The sequence below is a fragment of the Siniperca chuatsi genome, linkage group LG22 (genome assembly GCF_020085105.1).
Source record: "Siniperca chuatsi isolate FFG_IHB_CAS linkage group LG22, ASM2008510v1, whole genome shotgun sequence".
NCBI classification, from domain to species: domain Eukaryota; kingdom Metazoa; phylum Chordata; class Actinopteri; order Centrarchiformes; family Sinipercidae; genus Siniperca; species Siniperca chuatsi.
In genome coordinates, this window is record NC_058063.1 from 14,217,119 (window position 1) to 14,233,869 (window position 16,751).

Below are 16,751 nucleotides of genomic sequence, written 5' to 3' on the forward strand. Positions count from 1 at the left end.
GAGTTTAGCGGAACATGACGTTCCCACGCCTCACCCAACTCTGGGCCAACACCGTTAGAATACCGTGACTTTTTTTGGGAGCACGTTGCCCCTGAGCTCGGCTTTTGGCAGTGATGTGTCTAAATTACTGGGTACAAGCAAGATGAGAGAGCAATGAAAACCTTTGAAAAAACTTCAGGCATACAGCCATGAGAGAAGTTGCAGTGGGTGGGGGCGAGCACGGCGGAGGTATATTGCCATAGTAACAATGGATAGCCCACCAAGGATTCCTGAGCAAACACAGGCATACGGTTTAAACAGCAACTGAGGACCCTCGCCAGTATGCTTCCTTGTTCAAACAAAATCATGCTGGCACAGATAACGCTGGCATTTTAAACATAAATTACAAGGTCTCCAATTGTCATGTCATGTCCCCAATTCACTGAGGGAAGAGGCTGCCTCAGCAAAGAAAAGCTTATTCAAAGGGATTCAAAAGAGTAGACACACACATGCACACACCCTGACGTAAATCTTTCAAATGTGCAGAGGAAGGAAAGGGAGGCAAGAGCGGTTTGCATGTTAAGCACATTTGCGTTGACATCAAACGATCGCCCGCAATTGGCTTCACGGGGGACAGTAATCTGCGCTACTCAAACATTTGCAGCAGCAACCGCAGAATTCTGATGGTGATTAAACAGAAAGTAACAGTCTTCCCTCTAAGTCCGGCTGGGGATCTCCACCACACACTCGTAAATGTCACCCGTGTAGGCACTTAACTGCTTGTCAAAGTCGCTATGAGCTCCCCTCACGTCACCAGTTCATAAGAGCTCTTCACTGTGTGATAGGCTTCCTTTATGCACTTATGTTCCCAGCAGTTTGCCTCCTTCCACTGAAGTCTGTTATTAATATATCATTATGGACGGATTAAATGTGATGAATCTGACGTTAAGTGAAGCTTATCAAGCAAAGGCTGGGTTTGAAATAAAGTTGAGGTAAAAATATGAAAAACCTGGCCATGTTTAAGCGGCTTTGTTTACCATTATTCTAATCATTTTACCGCCCCCAGACATGTCAATTTGATTGATATCTTTGCCTTTCCCCCAATCCCAGACCTCATCAACCTAGAAAAAAGCAGCAACAAATGTAACAACATTCCCTATTTTCCCCGCCTCTGTGGGCTAGCTCCCCCTCAAGGCACTTCTCACCACTCTGTAATTTACAATTGGCTATTGTGTCCCAAGTGTTGCATTGGACCAACACAGAGTAAATGAACCATGTCAAAGACCAGTCTTTCAGTCTTGATTACATCCCCCTGTTTTTCTCCTTCCATAATTGCAGTAAACTGAGCAAAAGCCACAGCTCAGAACACACTATTATTCAAGCACCTGAGTTTCACCCACTCATTCACAAACCAAAATGGGTGTTCTTTGCCAGTGGCCAGTTTGACTTAATATTTGTGGTCATTACTAAGAATGTTGTTGCTGGGAAGGGAGAGGGAGAAATAAGGAAGAGGACTCCATCTCCTGAGATACTGCAAAGAAAAAGAGTAAAAGGTGAAACCAAAGCTAGATAATAAACAGGCTATAGGGCAAGGTGCTGCAAATCAATACCTGAAACCATATTAAATGTCTGGAGCTTCTCAATCCACAGTAGAATTTGTCTGACTAAAGCCAGCATTACAGTCATCTCCACTTTATTTTGCAGTTTGCAACAGGGCAGGCCCATGGGAATATACAGCATATAGGGATGAGACTATATAGAGTTTATTCTGGCAGAAGAATATAGAGCTCTGCTATAGAACAAAACTTTTCATCTTAACAAGTTTCTTAAATACTATTTATTCTTAAAACCACATTTTTTTCTTTGAATGAGTAAAATTATCTACTGATATATCATCAAGCAAGGTATGATCACTTTGGTGCAACCAATTCTTATTGGTCAGCTCATCTAGTGAAAAGTAGTGAAAAAATGTCCCAGAGCCAAAGGTTTTTTTCCTCCACAGTCCTAAACCCAAAGTTATTCAGTTTACTAACATATATGACAATGAAAAGGATAACAAATGTAACATATAAAAGAAGCTGGAACCAGCAAATGTTTGACAAATCTGCTTGATAAATGACTGAAATTATTAATTTTCTATAGATCAACTGATTGATTGAGTAATTGTTTCATCTCTCAGTATTACTGAGGTAAAGTCATACAAGATTTTTGCAGCATAGAACAAAAGGTGGATTTGCCACACCTTACTGGCAGTACCACTTTTATTCAGTTTATCCCCCGTCCTTGTACGGATATCTAGAGGATTATTTGTCCTCCCTTTCTATATGACATTAAATCATTAATTGAGTAGTAGATGTAAGATGTACAAAAATACTTAAAATGTGAGTAAGAAAATTCAATATATCAATGTTATGTAGAAAGTCTATGTACTTCCAGTGCACATCTGTCATCATCTGCCTCATGGTGGTCACAAACTATACCAAGGCTGTAACCTTATTCATATTCCAATATAATCCTACATGATGAAAGAGTGAGCAGAAGAAAATACACACCAAGAAAGAGGCAAATTGAAAAATTACCATTTTCAAAAAAAGGCTGGCTGGACTTCATATTTCAGTTGATTTGATAGTGGCTACCCAGCGAGGCCACACGTAACTCCAGCTGCCCCGTGACCTTCATTCTTCAGCAGGCAGGCAGACTCTTCCAGCCTCTGACAAGAGTTATCGGGCCTGGCTAATAGCCTGCTCTCTGCCAGGTAAGGCCTCATCGATGCAGGGGCTTCTCCTGCCCCTGCCACAGCTTTGCCAATGAATGTTTCTGCTTTTTTGCATACGTCTGCAGAGTTTAATACAGGTGGTATGCGCAAGTCTGAACTGAACAGGGTTGAAATATGCGTTATTACTCACAGCAGTGTCCAATAAGTAGCTCCGTTGGGGGCAAAGGAGCTCCCGGTGCCTTGCTCAAGGGAACTCAAGGTTACTGAGAGTCAAGAGGAGGCGTCACATGATCCACCCAGACTACTCCAGCTTGTCGTGGGGTTTTTAACAGTTCAAGATAAAGTATTGCTCTAGCCTTCAGGCTCCATCTGCTTCTGTACGCATGTGTGTACAGAGTGTATGTAATAACCAGACACACATACAAATATAATGAACTGCATTCCTTGGGTAAACACAGCAGCACAAACACACACACAGGATATTGAAACCCTCTCAGGCATGTCGCCGCGCGTGTGCCTGGCGTGCAGGATGATGGAGAGGCTGAACTGTGGAGGCCCCGTTTGCTCTCCTCTCCAGCCCTCATAGGATGCACAAACACACACATACACATACACACACACACACACACACACACACACACACACAAGCATACTGTACACCCACAACTTTATCACACCCTTACACATGCACACACGCATACACACAGTCTGTGTACCCGCTGAGTACACATGCACAAACTTTCACACAGGTCCCCCCAGGCTTTGATGGATGGTCGGTGAGTGCTCTACCTCCTGTTTCATACACACATAATCTCATTTGGGGGCCACACGGTGGGAGCAGCACCAAAACAGGGCTAATAGAAGCAGTCAAGCTGTCCTATTCCTCCCCTTCCCAAGTCAAGTCATATCCATTATACTCTGCTGCTTAGCAAATATGTATGACTGCAGCCTGTTAATAAAGAGCTTTATCCTTTGGACAAAAAAAAACGCAAAGCTTCCGGATGCATCATTTATCCCAGACAATTCTTAATGTGTTTTATGCAGTGCATCTTAATATTTTAGAGTTTCTTAATACAAAAGAGGAAGGTCAAAGTCAAAGTATGTGGGGAGAGAGATGGAACAGGTGCATGTCTGTCAGAGCCTTAAAAGAATCAATGTGAACCTGAACCCAGGGTGAAGGCTGAACCTATTAAATAAGCTTTGATTACACCGGTGAACTTGTTAACTTTTCCCCTGTCAACACTGCTGTGTAGACACACACACCTACTCATCATCTTACTAAGTCCAGCGTCTTTCATCTGTCCACCTGGGAGACAACATGTCAGTTAAAGTGTATTTTTCTTCACCTGTCAGCTTGGCTAATAAACAAGTTCACTTTGTACTAGAAGCTTTACAGTTGGCTGCCGGAGCAAAAGGTAGCACTTAGAGTAAATTATGGACCAACATGTCTGGCTTTCATTGCTCTTATTCTCATTTTCACGAAGGCCGCATGTGACAACATGGTTGATGCTGGATGGGGTTTAAATTTCCGCCCCCTGACGAGGGGGCCACGGACCCTGCTGGCAGTTCCCTTGACACCCTGGACCCATAAGCAACACTGACAGGCAGTGATTCATCTGATTCATCACGAAGTTTCCTCCACAGCGAGGGAGGAACGGAGAGGGGGAGAGATGCACGGAAACACACACGGAAACAGAAACTAAACAGAAACTTTGCTCATCAGAGAATCCGGCAAAAAAGCACAGATGCAAAGATCCCTCTGCCACCTATTTGAATCAGCATTAAGAGAACAAATGGGCAATGACCTCTTTTGCAAAACAACACCAAAAGAATCACATTATTACGGGACTGACTCTGCCAGACATGTTTGCAATTTTGATGAGGTACAATGTCACAGTAAACAAAACACTATTGTTTTGCCTATTAGTCCCACAAACAACAAGCCTCACGTCTGATCCGTGTTGTGATCCGGCTTGTCGACAGAGAACTATTCCCCAGGGTTGTACAGCAGCAGAGCTAAGTGATGTTCTCATTTAGTTGGTTCTAGCTTCTTCAGTCGATACCAGAGGACAGCCATGGAGAAAACAACAAGGCTAGCATAGCATATCATAGACCTTGGGAGCCTTGTAAAAGTCAATTTACTGTACAAACTCCTCCTAACAATTGCCGTGAAAAACAAGTCTGCAATATGGTGAGTATGCAATGATTGATAGTGCCACAGGAAAGGCAAATCTGCAAAAATGAATCAGCTTTATCCTGGTGAGCCCTATCTAATGCGATCGCTGCCGAGTATGAAATGAAATTCCATTTTCGATGACATCAAATTGAAAGAAGCGGCGAGAAGAAGGTGGCATCCCCGACACTGCCACTTACAATCAGCAGCGTGGAGAGCAATCAAGGTGGCATGCGGCTTAAATTTCTTGTCTGTTTTGCCCCCCCCCTCGTATTTTGCCGTCTTATCGTGAGGTGGGGCTTCTTCAGCTTCTTCAATCATGAGTATTTATTTTTAATGTGAAGACAACTGAGCTCACTGGCTCATTTATTGTATGTAGAAAAGAGAGGGGGAGATGAAGAGGAAAGGAAAAGAAGACAAAGAAATAGAAATGGAGCAATACTTTTCATGGTTTCCCCTATAGGTAAAAAAAAATCCCCTGTATGAACATATTATGCAGAGTAATATAGCAGAAACTGTAGCAACCAGCTATAGCAATCTCTCTGACTTTCTCTCTCGGTCCCCACCATTTCTGCCGGCGTATCAGGTAAGTCTAATCCTTAGATTAGTAATTGCCTTAGAGCGAATGCATTCAAATCACCAAACCAAATTATACCAGAAAATGCTGCCCGCTGCAATTTCATGAGTATTACTGTGCACTCTTATTCCTTCCATTTTCCTTCGGAACATAAACAACAAAAGCCTGAGCAGCCATAGATTGAATTACGCTGTAATAGATCCAAAACAATTTTGATAAAATTAGCCACAGTCGGCGGTACGCAGCACCACACAAAGGACAGCGCTAATAATAATGTTGCAATAAACAAACCAGCTCATTGCACATAATCTAATTTCTTACTAAATACGAGATTTCCAGATTGTGTTTTTTTTTCACCTTTGGCACCCGATCCTGAATTTTAGTGAAGTTAAAAACTGTTTCCGTCAGCTGATTGCTTACATAACGTTGCAATTGACTGTCCTAGAAAGTTCTTTCCTGGATTCAGATTTAATGATAATGAAGACAGTTTTTATTATGGTTATGGCACAAACAGCTACTTTCTCTGCTTTCTCCAAAAAGAAGCTGACCTGTATTGGGGGGACGAAATACGTTAAAGCTCCTGTGGAACTTCTTATCAAGTAATTACCTTATTGAGCTCACAGATAACGGTTTCACAGATAAAATCATTGAGGGAGTTTGGCAAAAAACCCAAGTGGTGATGACTGCCAAAAAAAAATACACACAGGTTCTGGACAAAGGTGGCATGATTGCTTAATCCTATGTACAGGTTCTTCATATGAAACACGTGAAATGCAGGGTCACTGGGGCTTTTTTCTTAAGTTTTCAGTTTGGTCAGTTGTGGTGTTCAGGCAGCTACATTTTATAGGTTAAAACAAATCAGGCCAGAGGCAAAGTATTGCATTTCCATATTGGTTTCCTGATCTGCCTTGGGCCTGAATGGCAATCACATCCTATGTTTTGGCTACAAACACCATTCAGGCGACCTCCATTTGCATGGTGATATTGTTTGTCCTATATGTGAGTGCGACGGGGTGAGGATTTGCCCTATGCAAATCAGATGCTTCATGGCTGAATTCAGCTTGTGCTGGTGAGGTTGCAGCTACGAGAAAGGCACAGGAGGAACAGCTGGCCAGAGCACGGGAGGTGGACACGGGGGCCTGGGTTAAGGGCAATGTCCAGATATGCTCGCTGCATCAGCCCTGAGGCGGGATAACCTGGTATAAGTGTGTGGACCGGGGCTTTGCCTGCCCTGAGGGGCTACGCTGCGAGAGCATAGAATACAAGCTGCTGTAGCTCACCGCTGATTAAAAGTGATCCACCTGGGCACGAGTGGTGCTTTGAAGTGCAATGATAAAACAAAAGCTGATGGCTTGTGCTAATTCGATGGCTAAGTGATTTCATTCCTCACTACATTACAGTTGGACAGCATTATTTTCTGGCACTGGATAGAACAGAAGCTACTGCAAAAAGTAATAAAGTTAAGTGTTCTGTTAAGTGCACACACTACTCATCAGCCTTCAGATATATAAGGATTGGACAAACGTATGTAAGGAGTTGAGTATAATGTAGCCAGCAAAAAAGAGGAAAAAATATGAATAACATAAGCCACAATCAGTGGAGATACAAGAAGAGATGAAATGTCAGGTGTGTTGCCCCTCTCGTTCAATCCCTCAACAGCTGCTGGGTGACACGCTGGCTTCTCCCTCACAGTTAGCTCAGCTTAATGACTGTTTAAATGTCTGATGGGCTAAAAAGAAAGGCTCGCCTCACCGATAAACTCCCTCAGTTGCCTGGTTACCTGCCTGAGCAGGTTGCCTGTGCAGTTATTGTAAGATTAGGTAGGCAAGGAGAGAGAAAGACGTAACCCAATACCTCAGAGATTACTGTCAATGGTCAGCACTAATCTCATGCTCTCCCTCCCCGTCTTTCTCTCTCTCTCATCTATCCACCCGACCCCAAGTCCCTTGTGAAACAGTAGGGGCCATTCTCTATACCGCTAACAGGGCCGTCTTTCTTGTGCCTTTCTCTATCTCTTCCCACAGACGAACAAAAAGAGAGGGAGTGGTAAAAGAGAAGGGTTTGTGGGTGAGGGTGTGTACATGCAGGCTGTGTGTGTGAGAAAACATACACACACAATGAAAAACATCCCTTATCATCACTTGTCATAAATCCTAACCATACACAGTTTAAACAGGTTCAAAGACATTTGTGGCAAATGTGAAAATTTAAATATAAACTTGGCAATATGAATAAATCTCAAGAAAGTAAAATAGTAATACCTTATTTTTTAAGAAAAATATAATAACAGTGTAATGTAAATGGTATTCATTGAGATCATAATATTCTACCACTAATCCAGATCTTGCACAAATTGTTCCCTTAACTGAGGCACACAAGTGTCCTTGAGTGTTTTATTATGTCGCTGTAGTTGCACTTACATGAAAACAGAATATTTTTAGATGCAGCGTCCCTAAACTCAAGAGCATGACCGCTTCACTACTTAATCTAATATAGAAGTGGCTGTTTAACGCCATAATTGGAGCACATGAACACACACCTTCTCTTCAATTAGCTCTCTTGTGCAGGCATTAAATTATACCCTATTCACCCCAACAGAATTTATCAACAGTGAGTATATACTGAACCCATGGGATATAAAAGGCAATTTGAATACCTGCTAGCTATTGTATATAAAATACCTAACAGGCTACACCACACAATAAACATGGATGATATTGCCCAGTAGGCCACTGAACACTTTCTTTACTATTCTATTACAATTTAAGTATCCAAACTAAGTGCCCCACAATCACAAGAAAATACTCTTTGTGCATTATGGTTTGGTCCATGACACTGTATTCTAACAAATGCACAATTCATAAAAGTTACCGCAGCATTAATGTAGAGAGTAAATAAATAATTATATAAGTGGAGCATAGTGACACACAATACATGCTGCTGCCGCAGCAGCACATAGAGTGCCCTTTTAATTATGCAGGAGACATCCGAAAGCAACAGCACTCCTCACACTCTGGGAAGCAGCTCAGTGAATACACCATATTAGAAGCTGTTAGAGACAGAGCAGGGGAAGAGAAGGGATAGAAATAAAAGGGGAGTGAAATGATTTGAGAGGAGAAGTAGCAAGAGGGAGGGGAGAGGGATATAGAGAGATGAGAGTGGAGATTTAAAAAGAAACCACTGCAAGAAAAAAGGCAAGGCAGAGAGCACCATTGTAAGGGGTATGATGTGGCGGAGGCTGAAAAAACTGAGAGATAAAAAAGAATACAGAGGGCAAACAGGCAGAACGGGTGGGTGCAAGGCATGCAAGTATATACTGCATAGGGCCAAAGGAGAGTTTGAGGGGGGAAAGGCGACACTGGGCTTAGAATATAAAAGCATGAACAAAGAGCTATCGAGAGGAAAAGAAAGACGAAAACAAAAACAGAAAATGACAAAAAGAAACAATCCAGCTGTGTTCTGCAGCACTCCAGAATTCTAAAGGAGTAGTGCTGACACCAAGTAAAATAAAGATCAATAATTCATTAGATTGCCATAGAAAACGCATAAAACAATAGTGTTCTTTTTCCTGAAAATGCAAATCAGGTGACTTCAGTATGTATTAACTTTATTTCTCGCTGTTGTTGCACATAAGAGTGCAAAAACAGCCAGAAAATATAAAGACTGAACTGATACTAGCACACATTTCCTGGAATTTGAATATCACATCATGGCACCTACACCGTTTTTGAGCACTGCAAATGGAAGAAAAGAGTTACTGAGAGGAAAAAAACAAAGACAAGCAAAATCAGACGGGAGGTAAGACTAGCTGGAGGGTGGATGAGAGTGGAAGAGAAGAAATGCAGGTAGAAGATGGCAGACATTTATATATCAGGACAAAGATAAGGGAGTAAAAGAAACAATATGGCACAATATGGGATGTGATATTAAAATGTTCAATTTCACTGCTAGGTCAATGAATTGATGCAGACCCTGAAATGCAGAAGAATGTTAATAGGACCTCCTGGCCACATGCTCCTACTTAGGCTGAGACTGTAAAACTGACTCACAAACCTAACAAAGCCATGTTTGTGCTGCATTCACCCTACATCTACCTTTCTCTCTTATCCTCTTTTGTTGATTTTTTCTTCCTTTCACAAGAAGACAAGGCAGCCTTGTCACAGACAGAGGGCAGGGCAGGGCTTGACATGGTTAAGGGGAATGTAGCCAGCCCCTGCCTTGCTCCCTCTGGGATAAAATAACTGCAAACCAAACCCTTATGTGAGCTGTCCACAGCACTCCAACACATATTTGCAAAGGTTAGTAGTTGTGACACCCCTGACGGAAAAGGCAGCCTCGACACATGCCGTGATAAAAGCGAAAAAGTTGGATGTGTTTGGTTGAGTGGTAACAATATCCCTTCATAAGCTAATCTAAACCTTTATCTTCCCTTTCAATATTACATGTGAATGGCACTCCAAACCAAAACAGATCAATACCACTAACTTGACACACATTAGCACCATAAAGGCAACAAGACTACTGAGACTAGCCCTGTCAGAAAGCATTATGGTAGAGAGAACACTAAGAGGAAGAAACAGAAGACATTTAAGAGTGGTGGAGGGGGGGAAAAAAGAACATGGAGACGTGTCTTCTTACCTGTTTGTTGTACTTGTTGATAGTTTGACTGCTGTACTCAGAGCAGTGGTCAGATCCAAGGGAAATGTTATCTCCGGTGCCAACAAAGGTATTTGCAGGGGGCAGGTCCTGAACTGCCTGGTGCTTTTTACCAGCTGTTGGCGACTGCGGGTGAAGCTGAACAGTAGGGAGGGGTGAACTGGACTTGTAGTGTCGGGCCAGATCTGGGCTCCCCGGCCCTCCGTTGACTGAACGGTAGCGGCCCATGCCAGGACTGTCCGACAGCTTCTCGTTGACACCATCATAGCGCTGTCCGTTGGGTTTGGAGGCCTCTACAGTGACAATACTGCTATAGAGTGGCTGTTTGGACTTCTGTTTCTTCTTATCTTTCTTGGGCTTCTTGGACTTATCGTGTTGCTGTGGTGTGAAGAAGTCTTCGTGATCCTTCTTGCCGGCCTCATAGCCATTCTTATTCTTGGGACGGCAGTAACGGGCCATGACAACAACTAGAATAATGAGGATGACTGTCATGATGCCCGAAACTACTCCAATCACAATGCTTAAGCGCTGTTTGCTTAGATCATAGTTGGGGTCACCAGCAATGTTGGTGTTGAGAGAGGTGCTCAGGCTCTTGGCCACCTGGGCCTCCACAACTGTGGAATTGGAAAGAGTCTCGTTAACATACACATGAACTAGTGTGGTGGTGCTCTGTGAAGGCTGGCCACTGTCGTTCACCTGGACCACTAGTCTGTGGAGGCCATAGTGCTTGTGCTCCAACTTCCCCACCAGTGAAATGACCCCAGTGCCCCCATCAATCTCAAACAGCTTGAAGGGGTTTCCCCCAATGATGCTGTAGTTCAGGTCCGCGTTGATGCCGGTGTCGGTATCAGTGGCTATGACAGTTCTGACTACTGTTCTGATGTTACTGGAGGGAGGAAGAAGGGTGTAAGAGCTGTTTATTGGGAAAGTGACAGTTGGTGCATTGTCATTTTCATCCATGACAAAGAGTGAAACTGTGGCAGTGGCCGATCTGGGAGGGTCACCACCATCCACAGCTTTGACACGGAATGTGTATGTAGTTTTCTGCTCTCGGTCAAAGGACAGGGTGGAGAAAATAGTCCCAGTGTCATTCTCAATAGAAAAGATCTCTTCCTCTTCCTCAATATAAAGACTCATCTCTGCATTTTGGCCTTTATCTGCGTCAATGACTGTAACCATGCCAACTGGGCTGTTTGGCTCAAGGTTCTCTTTGACATAGAAGGTGAACACATCCTGCATGAACTTTGGTTCGTTGTCATTCTTATCGGCCACAAGGACAACTACTGTTGCAGAGCCCTGTAGAGTGTTAATGCCCTTATCTTTGGCTATCACTTTGAATTCGTAGCGCTCTGTTTGCTCTCTATCCAGAATGGTGTTTACTCGGATGTCTCCACTGTCTGCATCGATAGAGAAAATCCCATTTACTGATGAGTCCAGGGAATAGGCTATTTCAGCGTTCTTCCCACTATCTGCGTCGATGGCTGCCACTGTTGTCACCCTCTCGCCAGGGGCATTGTTTTCTGGAAACGACACCTCTACTACGTTCCTGCTGAAGACAGGAGGGTTGTCATTAGTGTCGCCCACTTTGACGATAAGAGAGTTATTACTTGCCAGACTGGGGCTTCCAGAGTCCACAGCCACTATGACCACATTGTATTCCTGTGTGGCCTCATAGTCCAGCGGTGCAGACGTGTGGAGGAAATATTTCTTTTTATTCTGCTCACCCTCCATCTCACTGGCTGGTTTAAGCTGAAAGGGCACATCCCCTACCACTGTGCAGGTCACAATGCCATTTTCCCCCTGGTCGCGGTCTGACACCTGAACTAAGGCAATGGGTGTGTCCACAACCACATCCTCAGCCACGTTGGCTACCCCATCTTTTAAGAAAATGCGTCCAATTTTCCGTATCTCTATAGCAGGAACATTGTCATTCTCATCCTTGATGTTCAGCACCACAGTGGCCTTGTCCATTTTTGGTGGCTGACCTCGGTCACGGGCCATTACTGTGAACCTCAGTTGGCTCACTTCTTCACGGTCAATGCGGTGCAACACACTCAGCCACCCTGTGCTCTCATCCAACCTCAGTAGCCTCCTTACTGACTCTGTGGCTGCCCCAAACACATACTCTATTTGACCATTAACCCCCACGTCTGCATCAGCCGCTTTGAGCTGTAATATTGGGGCACCAGGGGAGCTGTTTTCTGGTAAGTCAGCTTCATACACACTCTTCTCAAACCGAGGGCTGTTATCATTCACATCAGTGATCATCACCCTAAGAATGGCCTGGGAAGAGCGAGGGGGATCTCCTCCATCCCTAACACGCAGTGTGAGCTCATACGAGTCTCTCTGTTCCCTATCAAGGGCCCCTTTAATGATGAGTTGAGGCTGCTTCTCTCCATCAGTAGTGTCAGCAACTTGCAGTTCAAAGACGCTGCTCCTGCTTGCGCCTTCCTCAAATCTCCTCTTCCCCGAGAATGAATCCCCAGAAGAGCCCAAGCGCCTTGAGTTCTCCCCATTGTCCTGGATAAGCTCATATCTCTCTATTCCATTTCTGCCAAAATCTCTGTCTGTGGCTGTGGGCAGCAGATAAAGGGTTCCAATGGGTCTGTTTTCCTCCACAGACAGTGTCAGGACAGGGGAAGGGAAAGACGGTGTGTTATCATTTATATCTAATATGATGACTTTTCCCTCAAAGAGGTCGACCCAGCTCTGGGCTGGTCCAATCACTGACACTTCAAAATCTATAAAACACTCATTTTCATCAAATATCATTTGGCACTGCTGTAATTTTTCACGGTCTATGCGCCTCTCATTGGTGGTGAGCTCACCTGTTATGTTGTCTATTTTAAAAAAATCAGAGCCTGATTCTAGCGTGAATGTCACCTCGCCGGACCCGGCAACAATGCCCAGGTCTCCGGCTACGTTCCCTACTCTGACATCGGCGGGTCCCTCCTCAGCCAAACGGTACCGGAGCACTTGCTTGGCAGCAGGCTGATGCAGAAGCTGCAGGATGAGCATGCAATAGTACAAATAGTCCACTGCACCAGTAGTCCTCATTGTTCTCCCCTGAAAAATGTCCACTTAGATTTTTTTTTAAAAAATGTCCAAAAAATAATTTAATCACTACCTGAAAGTCCGAAGAAATAACGTTTTCATTAAGAGCAATGCCCTCTGTTGCGGGATGCGTGAGACTTCATCTCCGGACGACTTCCTACATCGCTCCTGCTGCAGTGAAAAGCAGCGAGTGCACGGGCTTTCGTCTCTTTTCTGCTGTTCTTCCTCTGGCACTGTATGTTAGTTGCTCTTTTCTTGTTTTAGTAAAAACAAAAAACGCAATTATATCAAAAACACAGAAGAGAGGCTCCGGGTGCTCCGGGCGGTGCCACAAATATTTGAATTTCATGCGCGTAAAAGCCAAAATTGTTATTGTCCGAGCATCATATCACCAGAAAGTAGATTCAGTCCATATCCCGCCGTTTAACTCACTCAGTTTGTGGTTAGAAGCTCCTTTTTTGGGTGAGGCTGCAATATTCCTCTGTCCGATTATATGTCCACATATGTCAGAGGATCATTTAAATACCCGCGCAGTTTCCAAACTCATCACACGGCGAGTGTTGAATGCGCGGAGCCTGTCTCAGATCTTAAGGATGTGAATATGAAGCAAATTACCTGTCCGGCTACTCTGCTCTCTTCCTCCAAGTCACTTGCAGCCAACAGACATTGTAGTTCTCTCTCCTTTTGCGAGCCAACTCCACAATGCACAACCTACTGAAAATTTAAGGTTGTGTTAAAGAGAAAATTCAAACGAAAAAGATTTGAAGCGTATATCCGACGCAGTTTTTAGGAAACGTTGGTTGAATTCCTCAGTGTGTCCAGCATATTCAGCCTGTTCCCTCACCTGCAGACGCGCCGCATGTGTTGGCAGTCCCTATCTGCAGCACTATGAGAGGGATTCACAAATGATATTGCAGTCTCTCTCTCTCCCCTCTCTCTCTTTCCCTCTCTACCCCCTCCGGTTTCTTCTCCCCCAGCAGCGCACGTAAACAGGGTCGGACTTGGTCTTGATCGCTGGGTCCAGACACCAGCCGACAATATTGGACAAAAGGGACAGAGGAGGGAGATGCTTTAATATAGTCGTTTTCAGCGTTGTTTTCTCGAGACGTGTCTCGGCACTTTGTGAGCACAGTTCGGATGCTTCATATTTATGCCTAATAATCTTGTGGGCGAAATGGCGAGATATCCGATAAAAAAAATATTATTTTAATGTCTTTTACATTATGATAGGCATTGTATAGTAACGTTATTACATTTACTAGCCTATGTAGTGTGGTGCGGAGATGTTGCTTTGCCGCAAGAGATTCCTTGTGTGGAATCGCAAAATTCAAAGCAGAACTTTTACGCACTCTTAGGTTGACATAAGTTATCTTTTTTTAAAAAATATGATATGAAACTGCTCTAAATCTCTGTCCAGAAGCGTGCGACACATCCGCTGCAGGACAGGCGAGACGGGACGGGGCTTGCTGTGTGCGCAGTGCTGTGGTTTCCCTGTGGTTACTAATATGAATGTGTGTGGTCGCCAGTGGCTGTGCTCTCCGGTGCAGCGGGCTCGGTGTCTTTCGCCTGTGAGCCGTTCAGTCTGCTCAGCATCCAGGAATCTGACACTGTGGCTATGAATTCATTTGCGTAAAGAGGAATAAAGACAGAAATCCCTCTTGCATGGCCCCTCAGACGATCTGAACAAGGGTTTCTTATTCGGCCACTGCGCAAACCCAACTGCCTGTGTAAGAGTGTGCGCGGTGTGTGTTCTACCACAGCTGCCATCCAAGTACTTGTGATGGGTATAGTGTTGAGCAAACATTCATGGGATGCTGGCGGTCATTCTGGCCAGAACCATGCGTAAGTTCTCCCAAGGGCGCACTGTGTAAGGTAGGTAAACGAGCATATTGTCGGTGCTTGCGTGGATTCATATATACTACAGCACGTACGCGTATTTGCACTGCTGTGTTAAGTGCAAAAAAAGGAAGAAACTCTGGGTTTTGTGTTTTAATGCGCGTGCGTGAGGATATCCACCTCTAACTTGGTATTGGGGATGCTCTCCTGTTTTAATATACGGACAGTGCGACGCTGTGTCTGAAATTATACGGTGAATGAGTGTAATGAGTCAGGGACAGAGTAGGGGTAGAGGGAGGGATAGGAGGGAGGAGAAGGAGGGCAGGAGGAAAAGAGGCAGCCAGTCTCAGCAGCTGCATCTTTCTCAGACGGCTGTCTGAATTCCAGCAGTGGCTTTATCCTTGCTAAATAGCGCCCTCTATCGTCAAATTAAAATCAAACCCCCTGAAAAAAGTAGAGGGTAAATCCGCTCAAACTGTACATGTACTGTGGGCAGTTGGACGTGTTATTTCCATCCTTTAGTTGATTAGCTTCTCTCAAAAGAACTTTGTAATACAACATAGTAATAATAGTAACATACACAAGAATTGTTGATTATAGGTAGAGTATATATTTTTAAATATGGCTCAGAATGTTGTGAAACAGTTTCAATTATCACAAACTAAAATGTATTTTTTTTATCATAGGAACTTGAGCTATAATTTAAAAAAAAAAAAACTTTCCTCAGAATGATAAAAGTGTTCTGTAATTTAACCAACATTATTACCTGTAGTATGATTCATGAGGAATAAGGTTAAAATATACACACTGAAATATGATGATTCTGACCCAGTCTTAGACATAACAAGCTCAAGTTTTACCATAAAACTGTCACAAATTAACAAAATGATGTGCATGTGACATTAAAAACTGCAAAACATACACACATTATTAACAATTATTAACAAATAGTGACATGTAAGTTTAAAAAGAGCTAGTAGATTACAACAGTTTGCAACCATACCATATTTTACTACAGTAGTTTGGGTAAATAACCCAACAGTAATATAGAAAATAACACTAACACTGGGTCAAAACAATCTTTGTCCTGGGTGGTTTTCTACACATGGGTACTGGGTAAAGTAAACCCATTATTGCATTGGTACTATATTGACCCAAATTTAGTCAATTTTGACCCAGTGATTTTTAGTGTGTATATGTCAAAAAAACATTGGAAATCTCAGTCTAATCAACCCTAAAGGCAATTTAAAAAATCAAAACATCCAAAGATTTAAATTCAACACATGATTCTTTCTTGACAGCCTCATATTCAACAGCCAGTATGAACCCATTGGATAAAAGAAGACTCATAAGAAAAAACTGTGTTCCAAGGCCTTTGGAATAAAGAGACAATGTAGGACTGAGCTTGTAGGCGATTTGGAAACAGTTTTTACTATCAGAACCACAAAGATAAAGGCCCAAAATCATCACTGAAAATCATTATCATAGTTGTGTGGAGCATCGATCTTGCTCTCAAGTGGATGAGTGGTCTAAAATGATGCCAGGGAAAGCACTCGACGCCGTTACAAAGACCTCATCAGTGAAAACGAGGTGTTTTGAAAACGAGATGTTCAAAAAAGTGACTCATACTCCCACGCAATGACTGATAGCACAAAATTAAAACAAGTTCTGATAAGAGATGATACATCATTTGCCTTTTTTTTGCTCAAAAAAGTTCTGACTGAATCATTTACATATTAAATTTCTAATGCAAATGTTAG

At 43.3% G+C, this 16,751-nt stretch overlaps 1 protein-coding gene across 5 annotated transcripts in view; it reads right to left on the minus strand.

Moving 5' to 3' along the window:
• The window catches only part of pcdh7b (protocadherin 7b), a 104,438-nt gene extending 90,362 nt beyond the window's left edge, over window positions 1-14,076 (minus strand). For 2 of the 5 annotated variants that reach the window (XM_044185028.1, XM_044185029.1), the window contains exon 1: window positions 10,084-14,074. In XM_044185028.1, coding sequence (XP_044040963.1) covers window positions 10,084-13,158 — 3,075 coding nt within the window. In that variant the 5' untranslated portion in view covers window positions 13,159-14,074. Of the gene's footprint in view, window positions 1-10,083 lie in introns of all 5 variants that reach the window. The other 3 variants (XM_044185027.1, XM_044185026.1, XM_044185030.1) reach the window with 3 other exon arrangements.
• Window positions 14,077-16,751: the final 2,675 nt, after the last annotated feature.